The following is a 25,931-nucleotide window of genomic DNA, read 5'->3' as shown; positions in this document are numbered from 1 at the left end:
TTGCCCAACAACAGAAAACAGGAAGATGGAGCCAAGAAGAGTAAATCCTCCGATAGGCTTGTCCAGCTTTACTTACTGGGAGTGTTTAGGAAGCTCAAACCCATCGCATGAGATTCCCGCAAAGACTTGCCACTTAGGAACACAGACAGGACCCTGTGATGCTCTGCTTCTCAACCTGGGGCACTTTTTACCTGAGGGTCTCAGTGGGAGATGAACATCTTGCCTTTTTTTTTTTTTTTAATTAATTAATTTATTTATTTATTTTTGGCTGCGTTGGGTCTTCGTTGCTGCGCGGGCTTTCTCTAGTTGCGGCAAGCAGGGGCTACTCTTTGTTGCAGTGCACGGGCTTCTCACTGCGGTGGCTTCTCTTATTGTGGAGCATGGGCTCTAGGCGCGTGGCCTTAAGTAGTTGTGGCACACAGGCTCAGTAGTTGTGGCTCATGGGCTCTAGAGCGCAGGCTCAGTAGTTGTGGCACATGGGCTTAGTTGCTCCACGGCACGTGGGATGTTCCCGGACCAGGGCTCGAACCCGCGTCCGCTGCATTGGCAGGCAGATTCTCAACCACTGCACCACCAGGGAAGTCCCAAATATCTTGGTTTTTACCCAACAATTTGGGTAAAGAAATAAAACACATTTAAAATATTAAATCAGGCTAGTATATTGTACAGTAAGAAGGATGAGCTGAATTTTTTTGAGACACAGGCCATTTCTAAAAATGTTGTCAGGTAGGCAGCACAAACCCCCTTCAACCCCCAGTGGAGAAGCTCTGCTCACAGAACCCCACACCCAGATGCAGGCTCCCTGCTCCTCAGTCAATCGCCCCAGCACCGAAGGCTTCAGCCGAAGAAGAGGGAACCACGTTCACACTTCATCACTGTTCGATTCAAATCGGGGTGGGGGCGGGGGAAGGAGCACTTCCCCCAAAGAGCATTAAACTTTAAACACCCCAAACCGTATCAAGTAAAATCAATTCTGAGAAACAAGACTAGAAGCCTCATCTGAATTGGCAGGAATCTGGAATTATTGAATATCTTTAAGGACATTTGGTTTTAAGACCTTCAAGGAGAGAATATAAAGAGAAGCAGGCCAATCAGTGACTGGGGAAGAGCTTCTGTCTGCAGATAAAGGGCCAACTTGACAGTAGCCTGAGAGAGCACAGCACTTTGCCAATCAGCCTCAGCGATGCTTTTTAAAAAGGAAAAATTTTACAAAGTTAAATGTTAACCATTTGAGTAACTACTATATGTGTATTTGTCAATGCACAACATGAAAATTTCAAAAAGTATCAAAGGGTACACCTAAACCCCTACTTTCTTTCAACTCTAAATCCCCAGTTTCCCCCTTCCCTCCCAGGGGGAAACCACTGTTACAAGGCCCTTATGTTTCCTTCCAAAGACTGTGTGTGTTGTGTATCTCTATTTGCTCTGTTTGTTGTTTGTTTTGACTGGCTGACTGGTTCCACAATGGTACACCTTCTCCACCCTTTTTTCCCCTTAAACTTTCCATCTATTTTAATGTTGGCTATTTAAACAGGTAAAAAATTTCTCTTCTGGGAACTCCCTGGCGATCCAGTGGATAGGACTCGGCGCTTTCACTGCCGTGGACCCGGGTTCAATCTCTGGTCGGGGAACTAAGATCCCGCAAGCTGTGTGGTGCACCCAGAAAAAAAAATTTCTCTTCTGATTATCTTAGAGACTCATTTATCAGAAATACCCCGTGTCGCAAGCCGTGCATACAGTCTTGGGCAGTCTGGTCCTGGCCTTTTCCCAGGGAGATGACCTCATGAGGCCCAACTTGGCAGGGTCCTCCTGCCAGCCCAGCACCCCTTATGGAAACTAACTCAGCATCTGGCTCTACAGTAAGAGCATGACAGACGTTAACTCACGGAAACCTCACCACAACCCACAGTTCGATCTTCGCATCGATAACTGTCATCCCCCTTTCACAGATGGGGCACTGAGGCTCAGACAGTAACTCGTCCCAAGTGGCACTAGAGGACAGGTTGTGAACCAGGTGGCCGGGCCACCCCACAGCCTCAGAAAGTGAGACTGGAACTACTGGCCACAAGACCACACAATATGAAAACCGCCAAACTGGTTCAGTCGGGATTATTCTCGAACTTTCTGATGCATGGGGAATATAATCCTTTGGGCAGTCTAGCCAACCTTGTCGGGGAAAGAGTCATTATAGTCAGGTTTTGGAGGCGGTTCTTAGCCTCTAGTCCTGAGTGATCCATCTTCAGGTGGAACCCAGCTCTACAACCAAGTTACCTGTCAACACAGATGTTCTGGCAGAGCTGGAAGAGTTCATGCTATAAAAAGAACTGATGTTTGTGAAGTAGTTAATGTCATTTCACCCTAAAAACCATCCTGTATGGTTGATGCCAATTATTTTGCCCCATTTACAGAGGTTAAGAGAGATTAAGTTACTCTAGACAACAAGACTAGTTAGTTGCTGTGAGTGGTCCAGGCACAGCCAGAAACCAGGTCTTTGGACTCCAATCCCCACTCCATTATACCAGATGTCCCATTTGTCCTCACAATTTTTGCTTATGTCAAAAAAGATGAGAAAAGTGAAGAGACAAGCCACAGAATGGGAGAAAATATCTGTAAACCATGTATCTGATAAGTGTCTAGTACCCAGAATATATCAAGAACTCTCACAATTCAACAATTAAAAATAAATAAATAAATAATGACAAAGGATTGAAGTAGACATTTTTCCAAAGAAGATACATGAATGGCCAATAAGAACATGAAGAGATGCCCCAAATCATTAGTCACTAGGGAAATGTAAGTCGAAACCACAATGAGATACAACTTCATACCCACTAGGATGGCTATAATCAAAAATTGACAAGATCAAGTGTTGACAGAGATGTAGGAAAACTGGAACCCTCATTCACTGAGCATGTAAAATGGCGCAGCTGCTTTGGAAAAGAGTAGCTCCTCCAAAAGTTAAACAGAGTTACCACGTGACCCAGCAATTCCACTCCTAGGTATATACCCGAAAGAAATGAGAAAATACATTCACACAAAAACTTGTGCACAAATGTTCATAGCAGCATCATTCACAATAACAAAAAAGTGAAAGTAAGCCGAATGTCCATCAACTGATGAATGGATAAAAAAATGTGGCGTATCATGGGGACTTCCCTGGCAGTCCAGTGGTTAGGACTCCGTGCTTCCACTGCAGGAGGCAAGGGTTCGATCCCTGGTCGGGGAACTAAGATGCCACACAGCCAAGGCAAAAAAAAAAAAAAAGGTGGCATATCCATACAATGGGATTATCCAGCCATAAGAAAGAATGAGGTACTGATTCATGCTACAACATGGAGGAAGCTTGGAAACATTATGGTAAGTGAAATCAGCCAGACACAAAAGACCACATACTTAATGATTCCATTTACATGAAATGTCCAGAATAGGCAACTTCTCAGAGACAGTGGTTTGGGGTTGGCAGGGGTTGGGAGAGGAGGTGGGTGAGGGATGAGCAGGGACTGCTGATGGGCACAGGAGGGGTTTCTTTAGAGGGTGATCGAAGATTCTGGGACGAGACAGCACTGACAGCTGCACAACCTTGTGAATACACTAAAAACCACTGAATTGTACGCTTTTAAAGGGTAAATTCTATGGTATGTGAATTATATCTCAAATCTTTTTAAAGAGATGGCAGCCCTTGCTAGCTATGCAGGCATGGGCAGGCATATTACTTATCCTTTCCATCCTCACCTATAAAACGCAGTCATCAATTATACTCCAATAAAGATGTTAAAAAAACAAACAAACAAAAAAACGCAGTCATAGTTGTACCTGCCTCGTAGGGCTGTTGTGAGACACACCTAAGATCATCCAAGAAAAGCACCTCTCTTAGTATCTGCCACGTAGAAATGTGCTGATAGAGGCCATTTATTATTATTTCCTTTCCCCAAAATGTGTTCCTTTTGATTGCTATTTTCTTCAATTAAAAAAAAAAAAAAGTCAGGATACATTTTGTTTGAAATTACTCCTGATTGACTTCTGGTTGCAGGAAGCTCAGAGCTCTCTCTACATAGAAAGAATCCTCAAGTACTTGATCTAATATAAAATACAATAGTATTCAATGAAAATTGAAATATGATAACTTGGGTATCGTTTAGGGAACCCAAATCCAGCACCACTACCACTACTAATACTACTGTTACTAACACACACAGGAAGGAGTCAGGAAGAGGAAGCAGGGCTGACATTTATTGCTTCAAATGCTTTATATCCATCGCGACTTGTCATGACAGTGGCAGGTATGGAGGAGACAGCTATGATTTCCCCACAGTCCTGGGTGGAAGGACACAGCCTTGAGGGCTGACACGTGTGCGCACACGCGCACACACACCATGAAAAGTGCTGTCATACAGGTGTGTCCTGGTATAAACGGGAGCACAGGAGAGAGCAGATCCACTCCGAGCAGGCAGGTCAGGAAGGCATCACAGAACTCTATGAGCCTTGAAGACCACATGGGTATTCGCCCCAGGAAGGACGGAGAGGGAAAGGCACTCCTAGCCCAGCAAATAGCACAAACGCAGGAAGAGTACACAGTGTGCCTGGGGAGCCGTGTGTCTGGAACACTGGGTGCCCGAGAGTGAAGGTGGAGAAACCGGACCTGGCATGTAAGGGGCAGCCATCGCCAAGGTAAAGCTCTGGACTTTGTCTTAGGAAGCGGGTGCTAGCAAAGGCTGTGTGAGCCAGGGAGCAGCGCCACGGCAGCCTGCCCTCGCCCCTCTGCGCCTCACAGAAGCTCAAACTAGCTTTTCCAGTAAGCAGCCTAGAGGTGACCTCTGAAAATGGTCTGCTGTTCACTTGACCCAGAAAACCTCACAAAATCATGCAAAACAAGAGGTTCAAATCTTCGTGTTCATTCTAAGAACGCTCGTGAAATTGCCCAGGCCATAAAAGGTATGCACATCCAAAAAGCTACCGAGTTATCTGCAGGATGTCCCTTTACAGAAGCGACGGGTGCCATTCCATCATTCCAGTGGTGAAGTTAGTAGGTGCGCTCAGGCCAAACAGTGGGGCTGGAAGCATGGTCGATGGCCCCAAAAGAGTGCTGAATTTTTACTGCACGTGCTCAAAAATGCAGAGAGTGATGCTGAACTTTAGGGCCTAGATGTAGATTCCCTGATCAGTGAGCACGTTCAGGTGAATACAGCTCCCAAAAATGCGGCTCAGGACTTAACAGAGCCCATGGTCCGATTAACCTGTGCATGAGCTCTCCCGGCCACACTGAGATGATCTTCACTGAAAAAGAGCAGATTGTCCCTAAACCAGGAAAGGAGGTTGCACAGAAGAAAAAGATACCCCAGGAGACTCTGAAGCAACAAAAACTTATGGCCTGAGAGTAAATTCTGCAAAAAAAAAAAAAAAAAAAAAAAAATGCAAATAAAAGTTTAAAAAAAAAACACCTCAAACTCGTTTGCTTGGCAAACAGCTGCAGGGCAGTAAGCACGTGGTGGAATCTGACCACGTGAGAACGCCAGTTCCTAACGTCAGACAAGTAAGGTCGGGGTCCCTGCTGCACAGGTGAGGCCACGGGAGAAGTGAGAGTGAGCAGGATATTCAACGCCAAGGCTGTGGCACAGACCAGAACTCCTCACCGGAAGGATGCAGGGGCAGGTCAGAAGCAAGGACAGAGGGGTGGGAAGCACCAGTCCACCTTTCCAGATTTAAAGAAAGCAAAACACTGTCCATGGCGCAAGAGGAGATTAAACCGGACACCGGCAAGTCCCTCCTTAGAAACCGTGAAGCCGTAATGGAAGCTTTATCAGCACTTGCCAACAGAACCTTCTGTGATGATGATAGATGTTCTAACCCTGTGCTGTCCAGTACGGCAGGCATCAGCCAAGCAGAGCCCCTGAGCGCCTGAAATGTGGCTAAGCATGACCGAGAAACTGAATTTCAAATTTAATTTCAAATAATGTCAGTTTGGACAGCCTCACGTGCCCCAAGGCCTCCATACTGGACCACACAGTTTTAGGACCTACCTCTTGTCCTATTCCTTATAGCTACTGTTTTTAGACACATTGAACAGAGGGAGTTTGGGATCCCTTCCCACTATTTAATCATTCCATTACTTCTGAGCTATTCCAAACTGTTCTGAGGGGCCTCAAATTTGTTTAGTCGTAAAAGAGAGGTATTCGATGTCATTTGTTCGATGACTCCCCAAATTCTTAGCATTCACTCAGTGAGGTACCAGCAATGCCCCCTCTAGGTGAATAAAACCAGGGATTGTTCTGAGAGACTCAGCCCACATTTTTTCATTATTACCATAAATATTCTGGTACGCGCTTCTGTGAGGATGGTGGGATGCGGTGGGGTCAGGACTGGATGGCATCTGAAGTCCCTCACAACCACGTGGTTCCAGATTCCACAGACGCCACCGGGTTAGTCCCGGTGGCAGGTGCTTCCCTGCTGTGATGTCGCGCAGCCAAGACAGCTAAGCACCTCTGCAAAGCCCCCTGGCTCACACCCCAGGGCGGCAGACAGTCAGGAAAGCTGTAGTCATTAGTCATCAGAAACCGAGTTTCCTGGGAGAACCAATTAAACAGCAGCTACACATCTCCTTACTCTTCACACAAGGCATAACACACAGCCTGATAGAATTCCCCACCCATACCTCCCCGCAACAGACGAGCCTTCTGATTCCCAGAAATAGTCCACACACCCCCATGCTTGTATGGAAAAGACTGGAAGGATGGACCCCACATGGGGTCACGTGACCTCTTTCTGTTGATATTTCTCTACACAGATAAGGCTCTGGAAGGATGCACACTCAAATAGTATCATCAGAGATTAGGTCTGGGGCTGGGATTTGGGGTGATTTTTTTCCTTCTTTACACTTTCCTACCTTCTGAATGTTTTGCATTGCGTACAGGTAATATTCACAATTTTTTAAAAACAATGCTACTTCCATTACAGGAAAAAAAATGCCTTCACAAGCTGTCAGCAGTGAACTTGCAACAGGAGTATGCTTGTGGTGGGGATGGGGGCACCAGTCAGACAGGAGGCAGCTGAGCTGAAAGGGAGCCCTGGGTGCACCCCCAGAGTTTGAACCCCACCCCCTCTCTCCCCATCGTGGGGTTGGTTGGAGACTTAACCTCCAGAGGCAGTGATAATCATCCCCTCCTGTCACACGTTCATCCTTTAGGGGCTGAAAGGCAGGGGAGAAGGTACTAACACCCAATCAGCATCTGAAGAGACTTAGCAGAAGCAGACTTAGAAGTAGAAGAGACTTAGTGAACTTAGTATACAAGTCAACCCCCACAAGCGAATCCACCTTCCATGTTCTATTCTATAACCCAGTACTTCCGCTGGTATAGATTCATATATATATACACACCTAGAGGTACCAGAAGATGTGTGTCCGAAGATGTTTATTATAGCATCATGTATAACAACCACAATCAAATGGTCAGTGTCTGTCAGTGAAGGACTCAAATAAAGCACTGACATCCACCCTTTAGAACAGTATCTGGCCATCCTAACAGGAGTGGAGTAGATCCAGATGTCAAACAGGGAAAAATCTCCAAGATACATCAATAAGTGTAAAAAAACCAAAAGATAGAACAGTGTGCGTGATACGATCCATTTGTGTAAAAAACAAATGTAGAGCTACAGATACATACACATACACACTAACACATGCCTAAATTTACTAGGCTGATGTACCAAAGAGCAGTCATCTCCAATAAGCACCTATGGCAATAGGTGAAGATATGTCCTTTTTATTTGATCCCCTTCTGTTCTCTTTTATAAAAAGTAAAACAATACATATAAAAAGAAAACAATTTTATACTGCCCTGACTAGGTGTTTATAAAATACTGATGTAATGTCCAGAACTCCTACTATAATTCCTGCAAAATAAAGCAGGCCAGAGGGAAAAAAGCTTTAGAAGTGGGGCCCTACCCATATATCCAGACAAAACTATAATTCAAAAAGACACATGCACCCCTATGTTCATAGCAGCACTTTTCACAATAGCCAAGACATGGAAACAACCTAAGTGTCCATCAACAGATGAATGGATAAAGAAGATGTGGTACATGTATACAATGGAATACTACTCAGCCATAAAAAAGAATGAAACAATGCCATGTGCAGCAACATGGATGGACCTAGAGATGATCATACTAAATGAAGTAAATCTGAAAAAGAAAGACAAATACCATATGATATCACTTACATGTGGAATCTAAAATACGACATAAATGAACTTATCTATAAAACAGAAACAGGGGCTTCCCTGGTGGCGCAGTGGTTGAGAATCTGCCTGCTAATGCAGGGGACACGGGTTTGAGCCCTGGTCTGGGAAGATCCCACATGCCGCGGAGCAACTAGGCCCGTGAGCCACAGCTACTGAGCCTGCGCGTCTGGAGCCTGTGCTCCGCAACAAGAGAGGCCGCGATAGTGAGAGGCCCCGCGCACCACGATGAAGAGTGGCCCCCGCTTGCCACAACTAGAGAAAGCCCTAGCACAGAAACGAAGACCCAACATAGCAATCAATCAATCAATCAATAAATCTTAAAAAAAAAAAAAGCACCAATGCCTGATCCCTGGGCCTTTCCCCCTTTAAAAAAAAAAAAAAAAACAGAAACAGACTCAGAGACACAGAGAACAGACTTGTGGTTGCCAAGGGGGAGGGGGTGGGGGAGAGGGATGGATTGGGAGTTTGGGATTAGCAGATGCAAACTGATATACACAGAATGGATAAACAACAAGGTCCTACTGCAGAGCACAGGGAACTATATCCAATATCCTGGGATAAACCATCATGGAAAAGAATATGAAAAAGAATGTATACATATGAATAACTGAGTCACTTTGCTGTATAGGACAAATTACCACAACACTGTAAATCAACTAGACTTCAATAAAATAAATTTTTTAAAAAAGAAGTGGGGCCCTACCTATGATTAAAGACCACATTTGGGGCAAGTCAAGAGGGGCATTACAGTGAATGCAACTGTCATAAGCAAGTCAAGGAGAGAAGATGTCTCCAGAAAGAAAAAAATAAACAAAATCATTGTGAAGAAATCATTTCAGGTTGTATCTGGAAGTAGAACAGGGAGGTATAACTAAGCAAGACATTTCCATGTCCTCCCCGAGCAAGACAGCAGACAGGTTATGGTAAATGGAAGCCTAAGAAGTCTGAAGTGTGGGTCTTCCTATCAGATACATGGAATACAGAAAAAGAATGCAAATGGATATCGTAACTAAGTTTGAACTAATGACATAAAAGCAGTAGCCCTTTGAACGTTAATTCATTAATTTTAACAAATATTTATTGCCCTGAATAAATTCATTGGACAATTATTTCCTATACAATTTTTTAATTGAAGTACAGTTGGTTTACAATATTGTGTTCATTTCAGGTGTACAGTGAAGTGATTCAGTTGTGGGTTTTTTTCAGATTATATTCCATTATAGATTATTAAAATACAAGACACTGACTGTAATTCCCTGTGCTACACAGCAAATCCTTATTGCTTATCTATTTTACGTATAGTAGTTTGTATCTGTTAACCCCATACGCCTAATTTATCCCTCCCCCGCCATCCGCTTTGGCAACCACAAGCTTGTTTTCTATGTCTGTGAGTTTGTTTCCATTCTGTATATGCATTCATTCGTATTATTTTTTTAGATTCTACATATAAGCGATAACAAATAGTATTTGGCTTTCTCTGACTTATTTATTTCCTGTATTTAAGGATAGGAGATCCTCCAAATAATCCATGAAAATGTCTACCTCCTATCTCCTATCCCCTGCACATCTGTACCAAGATCTCAGACTGAATCCTGAGGAGAAGCTAATTCATACATGGATGCCAAACTACCTGAGAACATTCTGACACACTTAGATGCAGAAGCACCTTACAGAGCGCTTCGTCGAGCTGGGGTCTCGTTTTATTTAAGGGTCTGTGACAACAACGAGTCTTCGTGAACAGTAAATCTGACTCCTCTGCCGCCGCCACAGTGACACCATCTGCTCAAGCTTCTCTGCAGACCAGTTACCAGCTGCCTAAATGGACAACACAGAAAGACACAGAAGTGTCTTTCCAGAATCAGTTCCAATAAAGTGTCTGCATGCCCCTTCACTCTACCTACAAGCAAATCCTCCCACCTTTCTCTTGGCTTTAAATGTAAATGTCACAGGACAAGTATGAATTCCTCGATGGTGGAGAACTTTAAAGATACTATGGAAAACAGCTTCCCCCAAGAAGCCAATCACTGGGCTGAAGGCTGATCCCAGCAGATGCAACGCCCCCCCCTCCAACCCACCCCGCAGTGACTTACCTTAGAATTCATCTCCATGTGGTATTTGGCACAAGCTCGAAGCTGAGTCACCCAGAACTGTTTCTCTTTTGCATCAGCAGCTAAAATAGAGAAAGAAAGGCTTGGAGCAATTGAGCCAAAACACATCCAACCCATTTCTACACACACCTGAGGGGTTGGGGGCCTGGGAATGAAGGAGCGAAAGGCAAATGCAGATGGTACTCATGCCAAAAATCTGACGACACCAAATCTCAATCAAAAGTCTTTTTTTTTTTTTTTTTTTTTAAGAAATCTAAAATGTTTTGAGAAACTTAAAGGGATTTTCAGAATTCCATCTTCCTGGATGGAATCACTTGAACACATACAGATCAATTTCTCCAAAAGTAATCAATACACTTACATTCTTTCTCTCTTTTTAAATTTCTAACAGATTTTTTAACAGCTTGGAGATAGAATTTACATACATAAAATTCACCTGTTTTTAATATTAAGTGATTTCTAGTATATTTACAGAATAGTACAACCATGGCCATAATCTTGGTTTAGAATATTTTCAGTATGCCCCAAAGAATCCTCCACCCATCAGCAGTCACTTCCCATTTCTCTCTCCCCACCCCCTTTCCCATCCCTAGGCAACCACTAATCTGCTTTCTGTCTCATAGATTCGCCTATTCCAGACATTCCATATGAATGCTCCCAAGCAGTATGTGGCTGCCTTCTTTTACTTAATGTTTTTCAGGTTCATCCACATTGTAGCATTTTTTTTTTGCCCCTAACGCATTTTTTTAAATCTCTCTTTTCAACTTATAAATACCAACTCAGAAACCTCAAACAGAACAAAACTGAATAAAGTAAGTTTCTTGTCATTAGAAGGGGGTTAGAGGTGGAATTTCCTTTTCGGTGGGGCATTATCTAAGTGGCTGCAAATATGCTTTGTTAAAACACTTTGCCCTACTGTGTAGTACACGGTGGGGGCACCTAATATAGTCCTGTGACAGGTGCTTAATGAAGGTTTCCCTGAAAAAGTGACAAAAAAATTCCCTCTTAAACCACGTTAAAAACTTAACTTATTCTGAAATGTCTGTCATGAGAACAATTTGGCCAATTTTTTAAACTCTTCTGAAAAAGTCATTTCTACTTCTTTAAAAAGCAGCAGGGAAGAGAAAACATGCTTATTTTTTAATGCCTCTACCACATGAGGCTATGAGGCTAAAAGGAGGATCAAAGTACAGTGTTTGAGGCCCCTCTGTTATCTATTGGAGTTGTAATGTGGAGTTATCAGCCTTTACAAAATTAGCGTTCAGTTGAATTACCATTTTAATATGTGTTCTCAAGGGTTCTTATTATGACTGAACAGAACAAGGTACAAAATGTTGACTTACAGACCCTCAAATGTCCCCCAAAGAGACATTACAGTACCAGTCACTTGCATAGTCACAATCTTCCATCTACACCCCCATCTCTCAAATATATAAAATTATTTTCTTAAAAGATCATGGATACATAACAGGTTCTAATAAAATCCAAGTTAATTTAATTGCATAACTCACTGCATAAATATTTTAACAGAATATTCACTGCATAAATGTTGACTATGCAGAAAACAAAATGATTCCCCTAGAAATTTGTATCGTTTACAAAAATGAGCCTGTCATCTGTCAATAAAACCCAACTTCAGCTTGAACTTCTGGTGAAGAAATCTGGAAGTGCAGACCAGCATAAGACTAGGTGAACCCTACTTCCAAAGAATAAAAGGATTCTGCAGAACCTAGAGCCATTTCCCTTAGGAACATGAAGAATTGCTGGTTTGCGGCAGTACCCAAAGGCTCTGCACCAAAAACATTCCCAAAGCTGTGCATCTATTAATATCAAGATTCATCTCTACATGTAGTGAGATGTAAAATGAGAAAACCAATGCCCAGATTCTTTGGGATGGACCAAGGACCAGCCAGAAAGAGGCAGAAATGTGTCCTGCCTTTGCTGTAGTGGGTAAGTTTAAGCTAAATTTAGCCCTTGTGATTAGTTCACGCAGATAATAAAACTTTTATGTTTGCTATTAAAACAACCCTTAAAAAAAAACTTCAGGTTTAATAACCCAGAGAATAACAACTAAAAGGCAAAATGAGATGGCTCAAATGGTTAATTGGTTGGGCTGTTCTTTTGTATGGGTTCGTGTCACTTTAGAAATCACAGGCGGGTTTATAGCAATACAAGTCTACCTCAAGAAACAAGGAAAATCTCAAATGAACAAACTAACCTTACACCTAAAGGAACTAGAGAAAGAAGAACAAACAAAACCCAAAGTTAGTAGAAGGAAAGAAATCATAAAGATCAGAGCAGAAATAAATGAAATAGAAACAAAGAAAACAATAGCAAAGATCAATAAAACTAAAAGCTGGTTCTTTGAGAAGATAAACAAAATTGATAAACCATTAGCCAGACTCATCAAGAAAAAGAGGGAGAGGACTCAAATCAATAAAATTAGAAATGAAAAATGAGAAGTTACAACAGACACCACAGAAATACAAAGCATCCTAAGAGACTACTACAAGCAACTCTATGCCAATAAAATGGACAACCTGGAAGAAATGGACAAATTCTTAGAAAGGTATAACCTTCCAAGACTGAACCAGGAAGAAATAGAAAATATGAACAGACCAATCACAAGTAATGAAATTCAAACTGATTAAAAATCTTCCAACAAACAAAAGTCCAGGACCAGATGGCTTCACAGGTGAATTCTATCAAACATTTAGAGAAGAGCTAACACCCATCCTTCTCAAACTCTTCCAAAAAATTGCAGAGGAAGGAACACTCCCAAACTCATTCTATGAGGCCACCATCACCCTGATACCAAAACCAAAGATAGTACAAAAAAAGAAAATTACAGACCAATATCACTGATGAATATAGATGCAAAAATCCTCAACGAAATACTAGCAAACAGAATCCAACAACACATTACAAGGATTATACACCAGGATCAAGTGGGATTTATCCCAGGGGTGCAAGGATTCTTCAATATATGCAAATCAATCAATGTGATACACCATATTAACAAATTGAAGAATAAAAACCATATGATCATCTCGATAGATGCAGAAAAAGCTTTTGACAAAATTCAACACCCATTTATGATAAAAACTCTCCAGAAAGTGGGCATAGAGGGAACCTACCTCAGCATAATAAAGGCCATATATGACAAACCCACAGCAAACATCATTCTCAGTGGTGAAAAACTGAAAGCATTTCCTCTAAGATCAGGAACAAGACAAGGATGTCCACTCTAGCCACTCTTATTCCACATAGTTTTCGAAGTCCTAGCCATGGCAATCAGAGAAAAGAAATAAAAGGAATACAAATTGGAAAAGAGGAAGTAAAACTGTCACTGTTTGCAGATGACATGATACTATACATAGAGAATCCTAAAGATGCCACCAGAAAACTACTAGAGCTAATCAATGAATTTGGTAAAGTTGCAGGATACAAAATTAATGCACAGAAATCTCTTGCATTCCTATATGCTAATGATGAAAACTCTGAAAGAGAAATTAAGGAAACACTCTCATTTACCATAGCAACAAAAAGAATAAAATACCTAGGAATAAACTTACCTAGGGAGACAAAAGACCTGCATGCAGAAAACTATAAGACACTGATGAAAGAAATTAAAGATGATACCAACAGATGGAGAGATATACCATGTTCTTGGATTGGAAGAATCAATATTGTGAAAATGACTATACTACCCAAAGCAATCTACAGATTCAATGCAATCCCTATCAAATTACCAATGGCATTTTTTACATAACTAGAACAAAAAAATCTTAAAATTTGTATGGAGACACAAAAGACCCCAAATAGCCAAAGCAGTCTTGAGCAAAAAAAACGGAGCTGGAGGAATCAGACTCCCTGACTTCAGACTATACTACAAAGCTACAGTAATCAAGACAATATGGTACTGGCACAAAAACAGAAATACATATCAATGGAACAGGAGAGAAAGCCCAGAGATAAACCCATGCACCTATGGTCAACTAATCTATGACAAAGTAGGCAAGGGTATACAATGGAGAAAAGATATTCTCTTCAGTAAGTGGTGCTAGCAATACTGGACAGCTACACATAAAAGAATGAAATTAGAACACTCCCTAACACCATACACAAAAATAAACTCAAAATGGATTAGAGACCTAAATATAAGACTGGACACTATAAAACTCTTAGAAGAAAACATAGGAAGAACACTCTTTGACATAAATCACAGCAAGATCTTTTTTGATTCACCTCCTACAGTAATGGAAATAAAAACAAAAATAAACAAATGGGACCTAATGAAACTTAAAAACTTTTGCACAGCAAAGGAAACCATAAACAAGACGAAAAGACAACCCTCAGAATGGGAGAAAATATTTGCAAACAAATCAACGGACAAAGGATTAATCTCCAAAATATATAAACAGCTCACGCAGCTCAATATTAAAAAAACAAACAACCCAATCAAAAAATGGGCAGAAGACCTAAACAGACATTTCTCCAAAGAAGACATACAGATGGCCAAGAAGCACATGAAAAGCTGCTCAACATCACTAATTATTAGAGAAACGCAAATCAAAACTACAGTGAGGTATCACCTCACACCAGTTAGAATGGGCATCATCAGAAAATCTACAAACAACAAATGCTGGAGAGGGTGTGGAGAAAAGGGAACTCTCTTGCACTGTTGGTGGGAATGTAAACTGATACAGTCACTATGGAGAATAGTATGGAGGTTCCTTAAAAAACTAAAAATAGAATTACCATATGATCCAGCAATCCCACTACTGGGCATATACCCAGAGAAAACCATAATTCAAAAAGACACATGCACCCCAATGTTCATTGCAGCACTATTTACAATAGCCAGGTCATGGAAGCCACCTGAATGACCATAGGCAGACGAATGGATAAAGAAGTTGTGATAGATATATACAATGGAATATTACTCAGCCACAAAAAGGAACGAAATTGGGTCATTTGTAGAGACTGTCATATAGAGTGAAGTAAGTCAGAAAGAGAAAAACAAATATCATATATTAACGCATATATGTGGAACCTTGAAAAATGGTACAGGTGAACGGGTTTGCAAGGCAGAAATAGAGACACAGGTGTAGAGAACAAATGTATGGACACCAAGGGGGGAAAGCGGCAGGGGGGCATGAGGGTGGTGTGATGAATTGGGCAATTGGGACTGACATGTATACACTAATATGTACAAAATGGATAACTAATAAGAACCTGCTGTATAAAAAAATAAATAAAGTTCAAAAATTCAATAAAAAAGAAAACGAAACCACAGGCGGTGGTGGGGCATTAAATTTTTCACCTGCTATTGTTTCTGCTCTGACAATTTATTAAGCAATAAAGAGCAAAGAGAAACCAAGGACCATATAAATCTGGGACACACACTGTATGAATCTCCAAAGAGAACATGAATCTTCTCACAGTTCCCAAAAAACAAAAAACTTTCTTCAACTATAGACATTTTTATATCAGAGGTTTGTGGACTGTTTTATAGATCCTGAGATATGACTTGTATATTGATAATAAAAGAACCTCAGGAGCTTCCCTGGTGGCGCAGTGGTTAAGAATCCTCCTGCCAATGCAAGGGACACAGGTTTGAGCCCTGGCCCGGGAAGATCCCACATGCCGCGGAGCAACTAAGCCCGTGCGCCACAACTACTGAGCCTGTGCTCTAGAGCCCGCGAGCCACAACTACTGAGCCCACGTGCCACAACTACTAAAGCCCGTGCGCCTACAGCCCGTGCTCCGCAACAAGAGAGGCCACCGCAATGAGAAGCCTGCGCACTGCAACGAAGAGTAGCCCCGGCTCACCGCAACTCGAGAAAGCCTGCATGCAGCAACGAAGACCCAACGCAGCCAAAAATTAAAAGATAAATAAATAAATAAATTTATTTTTAAAAAAAATAAAAGAACCTCAGGAAATTCCCTGGTGGTCCAGTGGTTAGGACTCTGCACTTCCAAAGCCAGAGGCCCAGGTTCAATCCCTGGTTGGGGAACTAAGATCCCACAAGCTGCACAGCGTGGCCGAAAAATAAAACATAAAGGAACCTCAGCTTAGCCCACCTCTGGGTAGCAAAACTTGGAGGAAGGTCAGCAAACACTGAGCTCTGAGCTGGGGAATCGAGGCCCTCAGTCTGGCTTTGCGGAGGCTGACCCACCACTGTCAGCCCCTGGCCTCAAGGAGAGATAACGAGGGGCCTCTTCTTTGCACGTGGCCCTTCCTTGGGCAAAGAAAAATGTGATATAAGAGGCAGAATTACCACCGCCGAACACTTAATACACACTACTTTCCTCAGACCTTAATAACACTGACTCTGGTGTGTGTGTACATGCACACGCGTGCAAACATGTGCATTTGGGGTTTGGTTTTGTTATTTTGTTAGAAAAAGACTGACAATTCCGGCAATGTGCCCATGACAGAATGCTGGAAGAATGATCTAGCAATCAAATCACATCGCTGCAGACAAGTCTGGCCCATCAGAAAACCTGCGAGGTGGATATGCCTCGGGGGCGACAAGACCTACAGTTCCGGCCAAATGCTGGGCTCCCCCGAGACCTGACGAGAATGCTTAGCAGACCTCAGCTTTCCAGAAGCAAAGAGAAGGGGAGCAAGTGGACTACAGGACATAACACCAGTTGGCTTTTCACCAGGCTCTAGGGCCACAACGGGTTAAATAAAGTACAAGTGAAGGGGCTTTTACTAAGAGCTGGTTCTAGAGAAACTTTGAGCAGAGGACACCATGACCCTTAAAAGGCTTGACCTGTCCTCAGATCACAGCCCCACGGGCATTGGAGGAAAGATTCACGGTATACGGTCCAAGAAAATATATACTGAGCTAATATGAAAAATCTGCCCAAGTCCTAAGGCTCAGCCAGGTTTGCGATCACTCACCTTTCCTTCGTCCTTAATTGCTCAGTTAATTAGGGCAAACACTTCCTAATGTCAGCTCCTCTCCCCACCCCAGGGGTAGGAAAAGCAGCATCTGTCACCAGAGTCCACAAACCCGGCAAATTGTTAAAGGTGATTTTTTTAAAAATCAAAAAACAAGAGACCCATCACCATGGTAACTGTGAACCCAGGAGGGCCGTCTGAAAAGTTCCCGGGAGAAGAACGTACCTCTCAGTTTGTACATCTCCCCGTTGGCAGAGTACACGACCAGCATATGGGGCGCTTCGTCACTCAGGGACACGATGGCGCCGGACAGAGACAGGGCCCCTCGAGGCTTCTGGTGTTTGCTTTGCTCGTTCACAAAATACTGCAGGATACCAGCCTCAAAATCCAGCACAAAGTACCTGTGTGGAGAAACCACAGTGCATCAGTTTTCTCTCCAAGCAAAGAAGAAAAAGAACATAATCCTTAAATTGACATCAAGGCTCCCAATCCAGGATGCTGGAAGCTAAACGTCCCTGCCAGGCCCCACATAAGTCATCCACGTGTAGGGAGAGAGCACCCAATTCTTAAGTCAAAGCAGAACTTGTCATGGCCCCTGGGGCAAGGGCCAGGCCCATTCTGGGCTCGGTGCAATGCCCATTCATACGTAAGCCTCAGAATGGTAAAGAAGAGGGAAGCACTGGGACACAGACTCTGGTAACAGGCTCCACGTGACTTCACAGGAACAGCTGAAATTCACACCCCAGAAGCAGCAAGCTGGGCCGGACTCCAGCCAACCGCCTGGGCACTGTACGGGGCCTGAGCCCCAGAGCTGGTCAATGCAGGAACTGGAGGTGCTCACACAGCCCCCTGGGCACCCTCCAGCGGGCCCTTCCATGGATCACTTTTCACACAAAGGGACAAGAATTCCCTCAGCTCTGGGAGGCTGTAATGCCACTGGAGTCTACATTCAGGGTGAAAACAGGGAAACTGCTAGTTGCCTAAATCACTCAAACAAATCTTGGTAGCCGAGTACCTGGCCTGTTTATAGTTACCATCTATCACCAGGAAGCAATCAAGACAACTTCCCCTTCTCCACCAGGACGAGTTGTCTTCATGTGAGACCCACATGCCCCCTGGGACCCAGAGGCTCACCACAGCCCCTGATGACTCTCCCAGCCTCTCACTTTCTGCTCCACCCATGCTGGCTCACCCAGCTGCCTTCCACCACTTTGCTCATGCTGTTTCCCCCACCTGGAGCAGTTACTCGAAGTGATGGTCTACAGATTGTTACCAATCCATGACATCGAAACTCTTCCCACAATTGGGCTTCGCATCAGCATCCAACTGGACAGTCAGTGGGTTTGTCTCGTTAAAGAAAGAGTCCAGACATTGTCTGACACACATGGCACACACAAGCCACAATACCAGTCCCAAATCAACCACGGCGCAATTGGGGGGTGGGAGGAAGCAAGTTCTTCATCAGCTTGAGATATACTTGCCACCCCTGTGGCTAGAACATGGTTCCCTCCCCCTATTTACTGGATGGTAACTTCAGGAACAACTCAGGTGCCACCAACTTGAGAAAGCGTCTCCTGACCAGGTCAAGTCTTCCTCCCACAAGCTCTCACTTTGAACTCACCCCTCATGGCCCTGGCCTCATCGGGAGTCTACATTTGCAGGATTATCCCATTCAGTGTCTGGTTCCCCCCAGACTCTACGCTGTTCGGAGGCGGACAGTGCCTGACACCTCGCTGATACTCAGTTAATATTTATTCAGTGAATGCATGAAAGGGAAAAAACTACCGAATTCCACCCTTTTCAATCCGTGCACCAAAGCAGCTGGGTCACCACTGTGAACTTGCAGAGGCACTGGAAAATATGTCACACTTTTGAGGGATACAGAGTGATGCTCAACATCGGTCAGATATGAAGCATACAAACAACTCAGGCAGTTTTCACAGTTTCGATACTAGTTGCGCTGCATTCCTTTCAAAGACATAGTATCTTTGCAAAGCTGGGTTTTCAGCAGTTGCTGGGTTAACAAGGAAACATCGACAGGGAATAGGAAGTGGGCAGCGATGCCAACAAGATCCCAAGGTTTGAGAGAGAAGCTGTGCAGAATCCGCAGGCACACACAGTCCATCAACAAGTAATTGCAGTTATTTAATGTAGAAACATACTCATAACGTAGAAACATAAACATTTATGTTTATTATTTTTTCAAACGGCCACTGAGTTGTTAGGACATCAATGTACATGAAGTTGTTTGGAGCTGACTGCTTTCATAATAAAAAAAAAAAAAGCTGACTGCTTTCATAATAAATGAAACTGTAGGATTTTTTTTAACCTCTAAGCACCACGAACCAAGAAAGTTTACAAACTTCCGACCTAATTGATTCTCATAGTAACCAACAGACAGCCATCATTAGTCCCCATTTTACAGGCACTAAGACTCAAAATCTAAGTCCCACTTGTCTGTGTCCAAATCCACACCTGGTTCAGTCCAGCACTCACAAACTCTCCTTCGAGTCTCACGCAAGTCCCCCCTTGTCACTTGCTCCGCGTCACCTCTCCTGTACCCACTTAGGTACTTGATTCTCCAAAGCTTCCCATTCCAACAGAGCTAGCCGAGCTGAAAGCACCTTTGCCTGGCCACAGAGGTCCCACCTCATCCCCATCCTGCAGAGCAGGCACACCTGTCGACCCAGGTCTCAACCCTCCAAAACTCCAATTCCTCTAAGAAACATTAATTATTTGTAACATTCCAAATGTCCTGGCCAAGGCTATTTATCTTTTTTACCCCTCTCCTTCCCTATCTCTCGAGTCACAATAATAAGGATATACTTCCGGTATCCACGATTAGCATGGATAAATCAAGACACAAAAATGTACTCCTGGACCAGGACTATTCAAAGTGCTGTTCCTCGCCCAGCAGTATCAACATCACCTGGGAGCTTGTTTGAAATGTAAATTCTTGGGCCCCACCCAAGACCTGCTGAAGCAGAAACGGGTGGGGGTGTGGGGCGGCCAGGAAGCTTCCAGGTGATTCTGATGCAGCTCAAATTTGAGAAGCACTGGCCTAAACTAACAGCTCATCACCAAATCCCTGCCCTCCATTTCCAGGAGACACAAGCCAAATACATTTCCCAGCTTTCCTCGTAAGGACGTGTGGCCATTTGACTGAGCTGTAGCCAACAGAATGTGAGCAGAAGAAATGCGAGCCAGGCCTGTAACATACAGACAGACAGAGAGACGCATGCACACGTGCACACGCACGCACACACGCACACACACACACACACACAGACTGGAATGGAGACACCCTGCAAGGCAACTCGGGATCCACAACGGGTGTGGCAAAGACATAAGAGGGAAGCAGCCTGGATCCCCGAATTACCACCTGGAAGAGAGTCACCTCATTTCTACATGGATGAGAAAGAAGCTTCTGCTTATTAGGCCACTAAAATCAGTTAAAGAAGCCGGCCTGAGAAATTCACAAAAAATCTTTTTTAAATGTCTATTTTTACGTCCTTCTACTTGAAATGTGCTCCTCTCCTCCTTTCTGTGATGTGAAGACCAAATTCCATCAACGAGAGAAGAGCTGGGGTGATTTCTGAGCCGCCAGTGGTCACATTATTCAAATGCTGACCCTGCCCTTCTCTTTAAGAGTAAATGTTCTGGGCTTCCCTGGTGGCGCAGTGGTTAAGAATCTGCCTGCCAATGCGGGGACAAGGGTTCAAGCCCTGCTCTGGGAAGATCCCACATGCCGTGGAGCAACTAAGCCTGTGCGCCACAACTACTGAGCCTGCGCTCTAGAGCCCGCGAGCCACAACTACTGAGCCCACGTGCCACAACTACTGAAGCCCACGTGCCTAGAGCCCGTGCTCCGCAACAAGAGAAGCCACCGCAATGAGAAGCCCGCGCACCACAAAGAGTAGCCCCCGCTCGCCACAAGTAGAGAAAGCCCGCGCACAGCAACGAGGACCCAACGCAGCCAAAAATAAAATAAATAGATAAATAAATAAAAAAGTTTTAAAAAAAAAGAGTAAATGTTCTCACGAAATTGAGTTATATGTAGTGAGGTGGATGGACCTAGAGTCTGTCATACAGAGTGAAGTAAGTCAGAAAGAGAAAAACAAATACTGTATGCTAACACATATATATGGAATCTAAAAAAAAAAAAAAGTGGTACTGATGAACCTAGTTGTAGGGCAGAAATAAAGAGGTAGACGTAGAAAACGGACTTGAGGACATAGGGTGGGAGGGCAAAGCTGGGGCGAAGTGAGAGTAGCAACGACATATGCACACTACCGAATGTAAAATAGTTGGCTGGTGGGAAGCAGCCGCATAGCACAGGGAGATCAGTTCGGTGCTTTGCAATGACCTAGAGGGGTGGGACAGAGAGGGTGGGAGGGAGCCTCAAGAGGGAGGGGATATGGGGACATGTGTATGCATATGGCTGATTCACTTTGTTGTGCAACAAAAACTAACACAGTATTGTGAAGCAATTATACTCCAATAAAGATCTATTTAAAAAAAGAGCAAATGTTTTCCACGTGACCTATACTTAATGTCACGGTGACTGCAGCTGTGCAGACACGGCTCCTGGCAAATCACAGCATGAAGAGCAATAGTCCGTACAAGTGTAGGGAAGGAACCTCGGCGCCGACTACAGCATTCTGTGTCTCCAGCAGCCCCTGCACCCCCCCAAACTGCTCTGGCAGAGCAGCAGTGTCCCCCCATCCATAAACATGCCTCCTTTACACAGCAGGAAGCAGGAAAGGTAGCGCATAACCTGAACAGGCTTCAAGGAAAAGGCAAGAGCAAGTTGCTCTCAACTCCCCTGCCCGCCCCCCATCCACCCTGTGCCGTTGGCTGGAATGGAGAAAGGGCTGAAACACCTCTCCCCTTTCTGCTCTGCCCACTCATCAACCGGGCCCCCATCAGCCTTCCCCGCTCCCAGAAGCGGCTTCACAAACGCATCCTGCTCAGACCAACCATATATTCGCAAAGGACGTGGTTAAGAAGCTGGTACCAAGAAATGAACTGAATACTGGGGGGTTTTTTCAATAAGGATGACGGAATAACCAGTTGAGGTCACATTATGCAGAATACAGGAACACGTTAATGATTTGTCACATTACCTATTTCAAAATGACATCTTAATTCTAACCCCCTGCCTCAGGCAGAAAAAAAACTTATTTCCACTGCTTCCTAAAATAGCTTTAATGCAAATGCACAGGTTTGAATCATGTGCACTAAGCAAGGTCATCAATAATTTACTCCTTTCCTAAAGACAGTTAAAAATTCGATCCTATTTGGAAGGGAGTGAAAGGAGAATATCTGATTAAAAATGACAACAGACTAAACATAAAGTGTTCTTTCAGGATGGTCTTTGAAAGTTGATTTAGATTCTGTCACATGCAGGTGGCACTAAGAAGGGCATTGCCTGTGGGTCACACCCCCTGGGAGGTAAGAAATTACATTTGGTTTCCCGCAGGGTCAGGGCTCTGTCAGGCACTGCTGTTTGAAGCTTGCTGCTGTATCTGAAACTCATAGCTTTCATTCTAAATGGAAAAGTTAACCGTATTTCTGGATACGGTTTCATTAAATGAGGTGCAAACGCCAGATAAAATCCTGAAACATTCTTTAAGGTTTTCCCCTCTGGAGAAATGAATAAGATGAACCTAATTCCTAATGGGCTCTTTTCTAATTAGCATCTCGAGCTTTAGTTTGCAACTTGACCAATGTGCAGGTGAACTTAACTGTATACGGAGGGAACATATTTTATGGACTACGTTAACAGACCAAAGAGGGTGCTGAGAGAGAAAGAGGGGAGACATCAAACCAACCCATGAAAAGAGCCATCAGTCCCGATCAGGTCAGCTTCAGGGTGGCAGCCTCACCCCGTCCCAAAGCTGGGACCCGCGGCGAGTGGCAGGCCTGCCTCAGAAGGGCTGAGGACAGGCCACTGCTTCGAAAACAACACGTGAGCACGTGCACAGACGCAGACACACCTGCATGCACATGCACTCACACGCGCATACACATTCACGCTCACGTGAGCAGGCCTACACACGAAGTAGCTGCCCTTACCCATCACTGCTCTCCAAGCCTTGCATCGCTGATGGTCATTTGTCAACACCTGTAGCCTTTTAATTCCCACCCCCACCTGCCTGAGATAGTTTCATGAAGGTTCAACTTCAGGATCTAGAAGTTGAAAACCAGACATACTTACTTTGAGAAGGTGGAGCACACCAATGGCCATTAGCATCCAGTCAGGAGCAGAAAAATAAAGGGAAGGAATTGGGGGGATGGGGGGAGGAACAGGGGGGAACCAGTTCATTAATGCCAAGAAGCAGAAGGTACAAGCAAACTACAAGAGGGTTACAAAGAGGAAAAAAATGCAGTGAAAAAAAAAAATCTTTCGAACAGGAACTTTGCCAGACAGGCTGCTGCTGACAAAAAGCTAAATCATTTCATCTAAACTTAAAAGTGAAAATTAAAGCAAGAGGAAAGGGCTTGAGAAGGGAGGTGATGGCCAGGCCCATGATGCCTGAGCAGACACCTTTCATACCCACGGTACTACTTCCAGGAGGGGGTCAGGACCCCTCCCATTCTCCGTGGGGCTCCGCTGCTCGCTCCACGCCAGGCACGAGGCCCCGTCCACCACCCTTCACACGCGAAAGCGGACCAAGCCCCCAGCTCACGCAGGCGTCTTTCCTGTTGGGATCTGCCTCACCTTCCCAGGCCCTCTATTTTCTTTCTTCTTTCCCCCCCGCCCCCACAGTATTTATTAACTATTTATCAAGAGAAGCTATTCTTGGTGGGAATGTAAACTGATACAGCCACTATGGAGAACAGTATGGAGGTTCCTTAAAAAACTAAAAATAAAACTACCATACGACCCAGCAATCCCACTACTGGGCATATACCCTGAGAAAACCATAATTCAGAAAGAGTCATGTACCACAATGTTCACTGCAGCTCTATTTACAATAGCCAGGACATGGAAGCAACCTAAGTGTCCACCGACAGATGAATGGATAAAGATGTGGCACATATATACAATGGAATATTACTCAGCCATAAAAAGAAACGAAATTGAGTTATTTGTAGTGAGGTGGATGGACCTAGAGTCTGTCATACAAAGTGAAGTAAGTCAGAAAGAGAAAAACAAATACCGTATGCTAACACATATATATGGAATCTAAGGAAAAAAAAAAAAGGTCATGAAGAACCTAGGGTCAAGACGGGAATAAAGACACAGACCTACTAGAGAATGGACTTGAGGATATGGGGAGGGGGAAGGGTAAGCTGGGACGAAGTGAGAGAGTGGCATGGACATATATACACTACCAAATGTAAAATAGCTAGCTAGTGGGAAGCAGCCACATGGCACAGGGAGATCAGCTCGGTGCTTTGTGACCACCTAGAGGGGTGGGATAGGGAGGGTGGGAGGCAGATGCAAGAGGGAGGAGATATGGGGATATATGTATATGTATAGCTGATTCACTCTGTTATAAAGCAGAAACTAACACACCATTGTAAAGCGATTATACTCCAATAAAGATATTTTTTAAAAAAAGAGAAGCTATTCTTTAGCCCAAATATTCACACTTCATAGTTCAGGAACACAGCTCAGTGACAAACTTCCATGGAACTCAACCCAAACAAATTCTTTACATTCCAAAATCACTTTGCACTCTGAAAGATGCCAGCCTTCTTCACCGCCTCAAACTCTTTCACGGATTCATAATTTCTGAAGAAATCTGCATATGCCAGGCCCTCTGTCTTCTGAGAAGGTCCTGCTGGAGGCCACCTGTGCTTTGTCCTGACCATGACAACAGTGACCTTTGTTCTTCAGCTAAAGACCCTTCTCTGGGTTGGGTGACTGACTGCCTAACTCTTCCAGAATCCCAGCAACACACCAAAATGGCAGCGGCTTGGTCCTGCCGGCCTTGGGCGTCCTCCTGGCCTTGGGCGTCCTCCTCTCCCCACAGTACCAGGGAGGCCTTGCCCGGTGCAGGCACTACACACCCATTTTTCCAGGTTTCACCTGCCTTCCAATTCCCTCTTGCCCACAACCACCCGAAATAGCACCATTTCTGAGATCTAGTATCACCACGTTTCTAAAACTTCCAACCTATTGCTTATAGAAAATAAAAACTCAAGGAAAATCAGCAAAGCAAAGCATACTCACTTGTGAAGGGAAGGAGGATTTCAAATTGTGGGTGTATTTACCTAAGTTTACCTGAAGTCTTCAAAAGGACTATCAGCTGCCGATCATTGATTGAACACTCTCTCTCATCTTCAGAAATGAATGTATCAAAGTTCTCCCCAGAGTTACTTCCGTGGAGCTGCCTGTCTCATGTAAGAGGGTGTCTCTGCCTCTCCAGGTGGGCCTAGGACACCTTGGTCACTGTGGTCTCCTGACCTCAGAAGGGTTCACACTCAAAACCCTTAGAGTTTCTGGCTTGAGAAAGAAGGATAGATCTTCCAGAATTTCTCTCATGATAACCAAACTTCCTGGAGAGGATAGACGATGGATCCAGGCATCAAAACCTCACAACAAGGTTCCAAGGCCCAGCACCTGCAGGCAACCTGGATCCCAGCCAAGTGTTAAAGTCTGGAATCCTCTCAACACATGAAATTGGGGCGATGGCGAGAGAAATGCAGAGAGGCCTG

The 25,931-nt window shown here is 44.0% G+C and overlaps 1 protein-coding gene and 2 long non-coding RNA genes across 6 annotated transcripts in view; 1 reads left to right on the top strand and 2 right to left on the bottom strand.

The window, feature by feature from the left end:
- The window catches only part of LOC309608562, a 733,071-nt gene that overhangs the window by 503,094 nt on the left and 204,046 nt on the right, over positions 1–25,931 (bottom strand). The window lies entirely within an intron of this gene.
- The window catches only part of OSBPL10 (oxysterol binding protein like 10), a 389,819-nt gene that overhangs the window by 198,971 nt on the left and 164,917 nt on the right, over positions 1–25,931 (bottom strand). For all 4 annotated transcript variants that reach the window (XM_082348482.1, XM_082348480.1, XM_082348479.1 and 1 more), the window contains 2 exons: positions 17,487–17,662; positions 10,328–10,407 (listed from right to left, as the gene is read on the bottom strand). In XM_082348482.1, the coding sequence (XP_082204608.1) occupies positions 10,328–10,407; positions 17,487–17,532 (126 nt within the window). In that variant the 5' untranslated portion in view covers positions 17,533–17,662. The remainder of the gene's footprint in view (positions 1–10,327; positions 10,408–17,486; positions 17,663–25,931) is intronic.
- Positions 1–25,931, top strand: part of LOC309608555 — a 239,459-nt gene that overhangs the window by 163,437 nt on the left and 50,091 nt on the right. The gene's annotated exons all lie outside the window — the stretch shown is intronic.

This window comes from Balaenoptera borealis (assembly GCF_965194805.1).
Source record: "Balaenoptera borealis genome assembly, chromosome: 12".
Lineage (NCBI taxonomy): Eukaryota > Metazoa > Chordata > Mammalia > Artiodactyla > Balaenopteridae > Balaenoptera > Balaenoptera borealis.
This window is presented reverse-complemented; position numbering and strand designations above follow the sequence as displayed.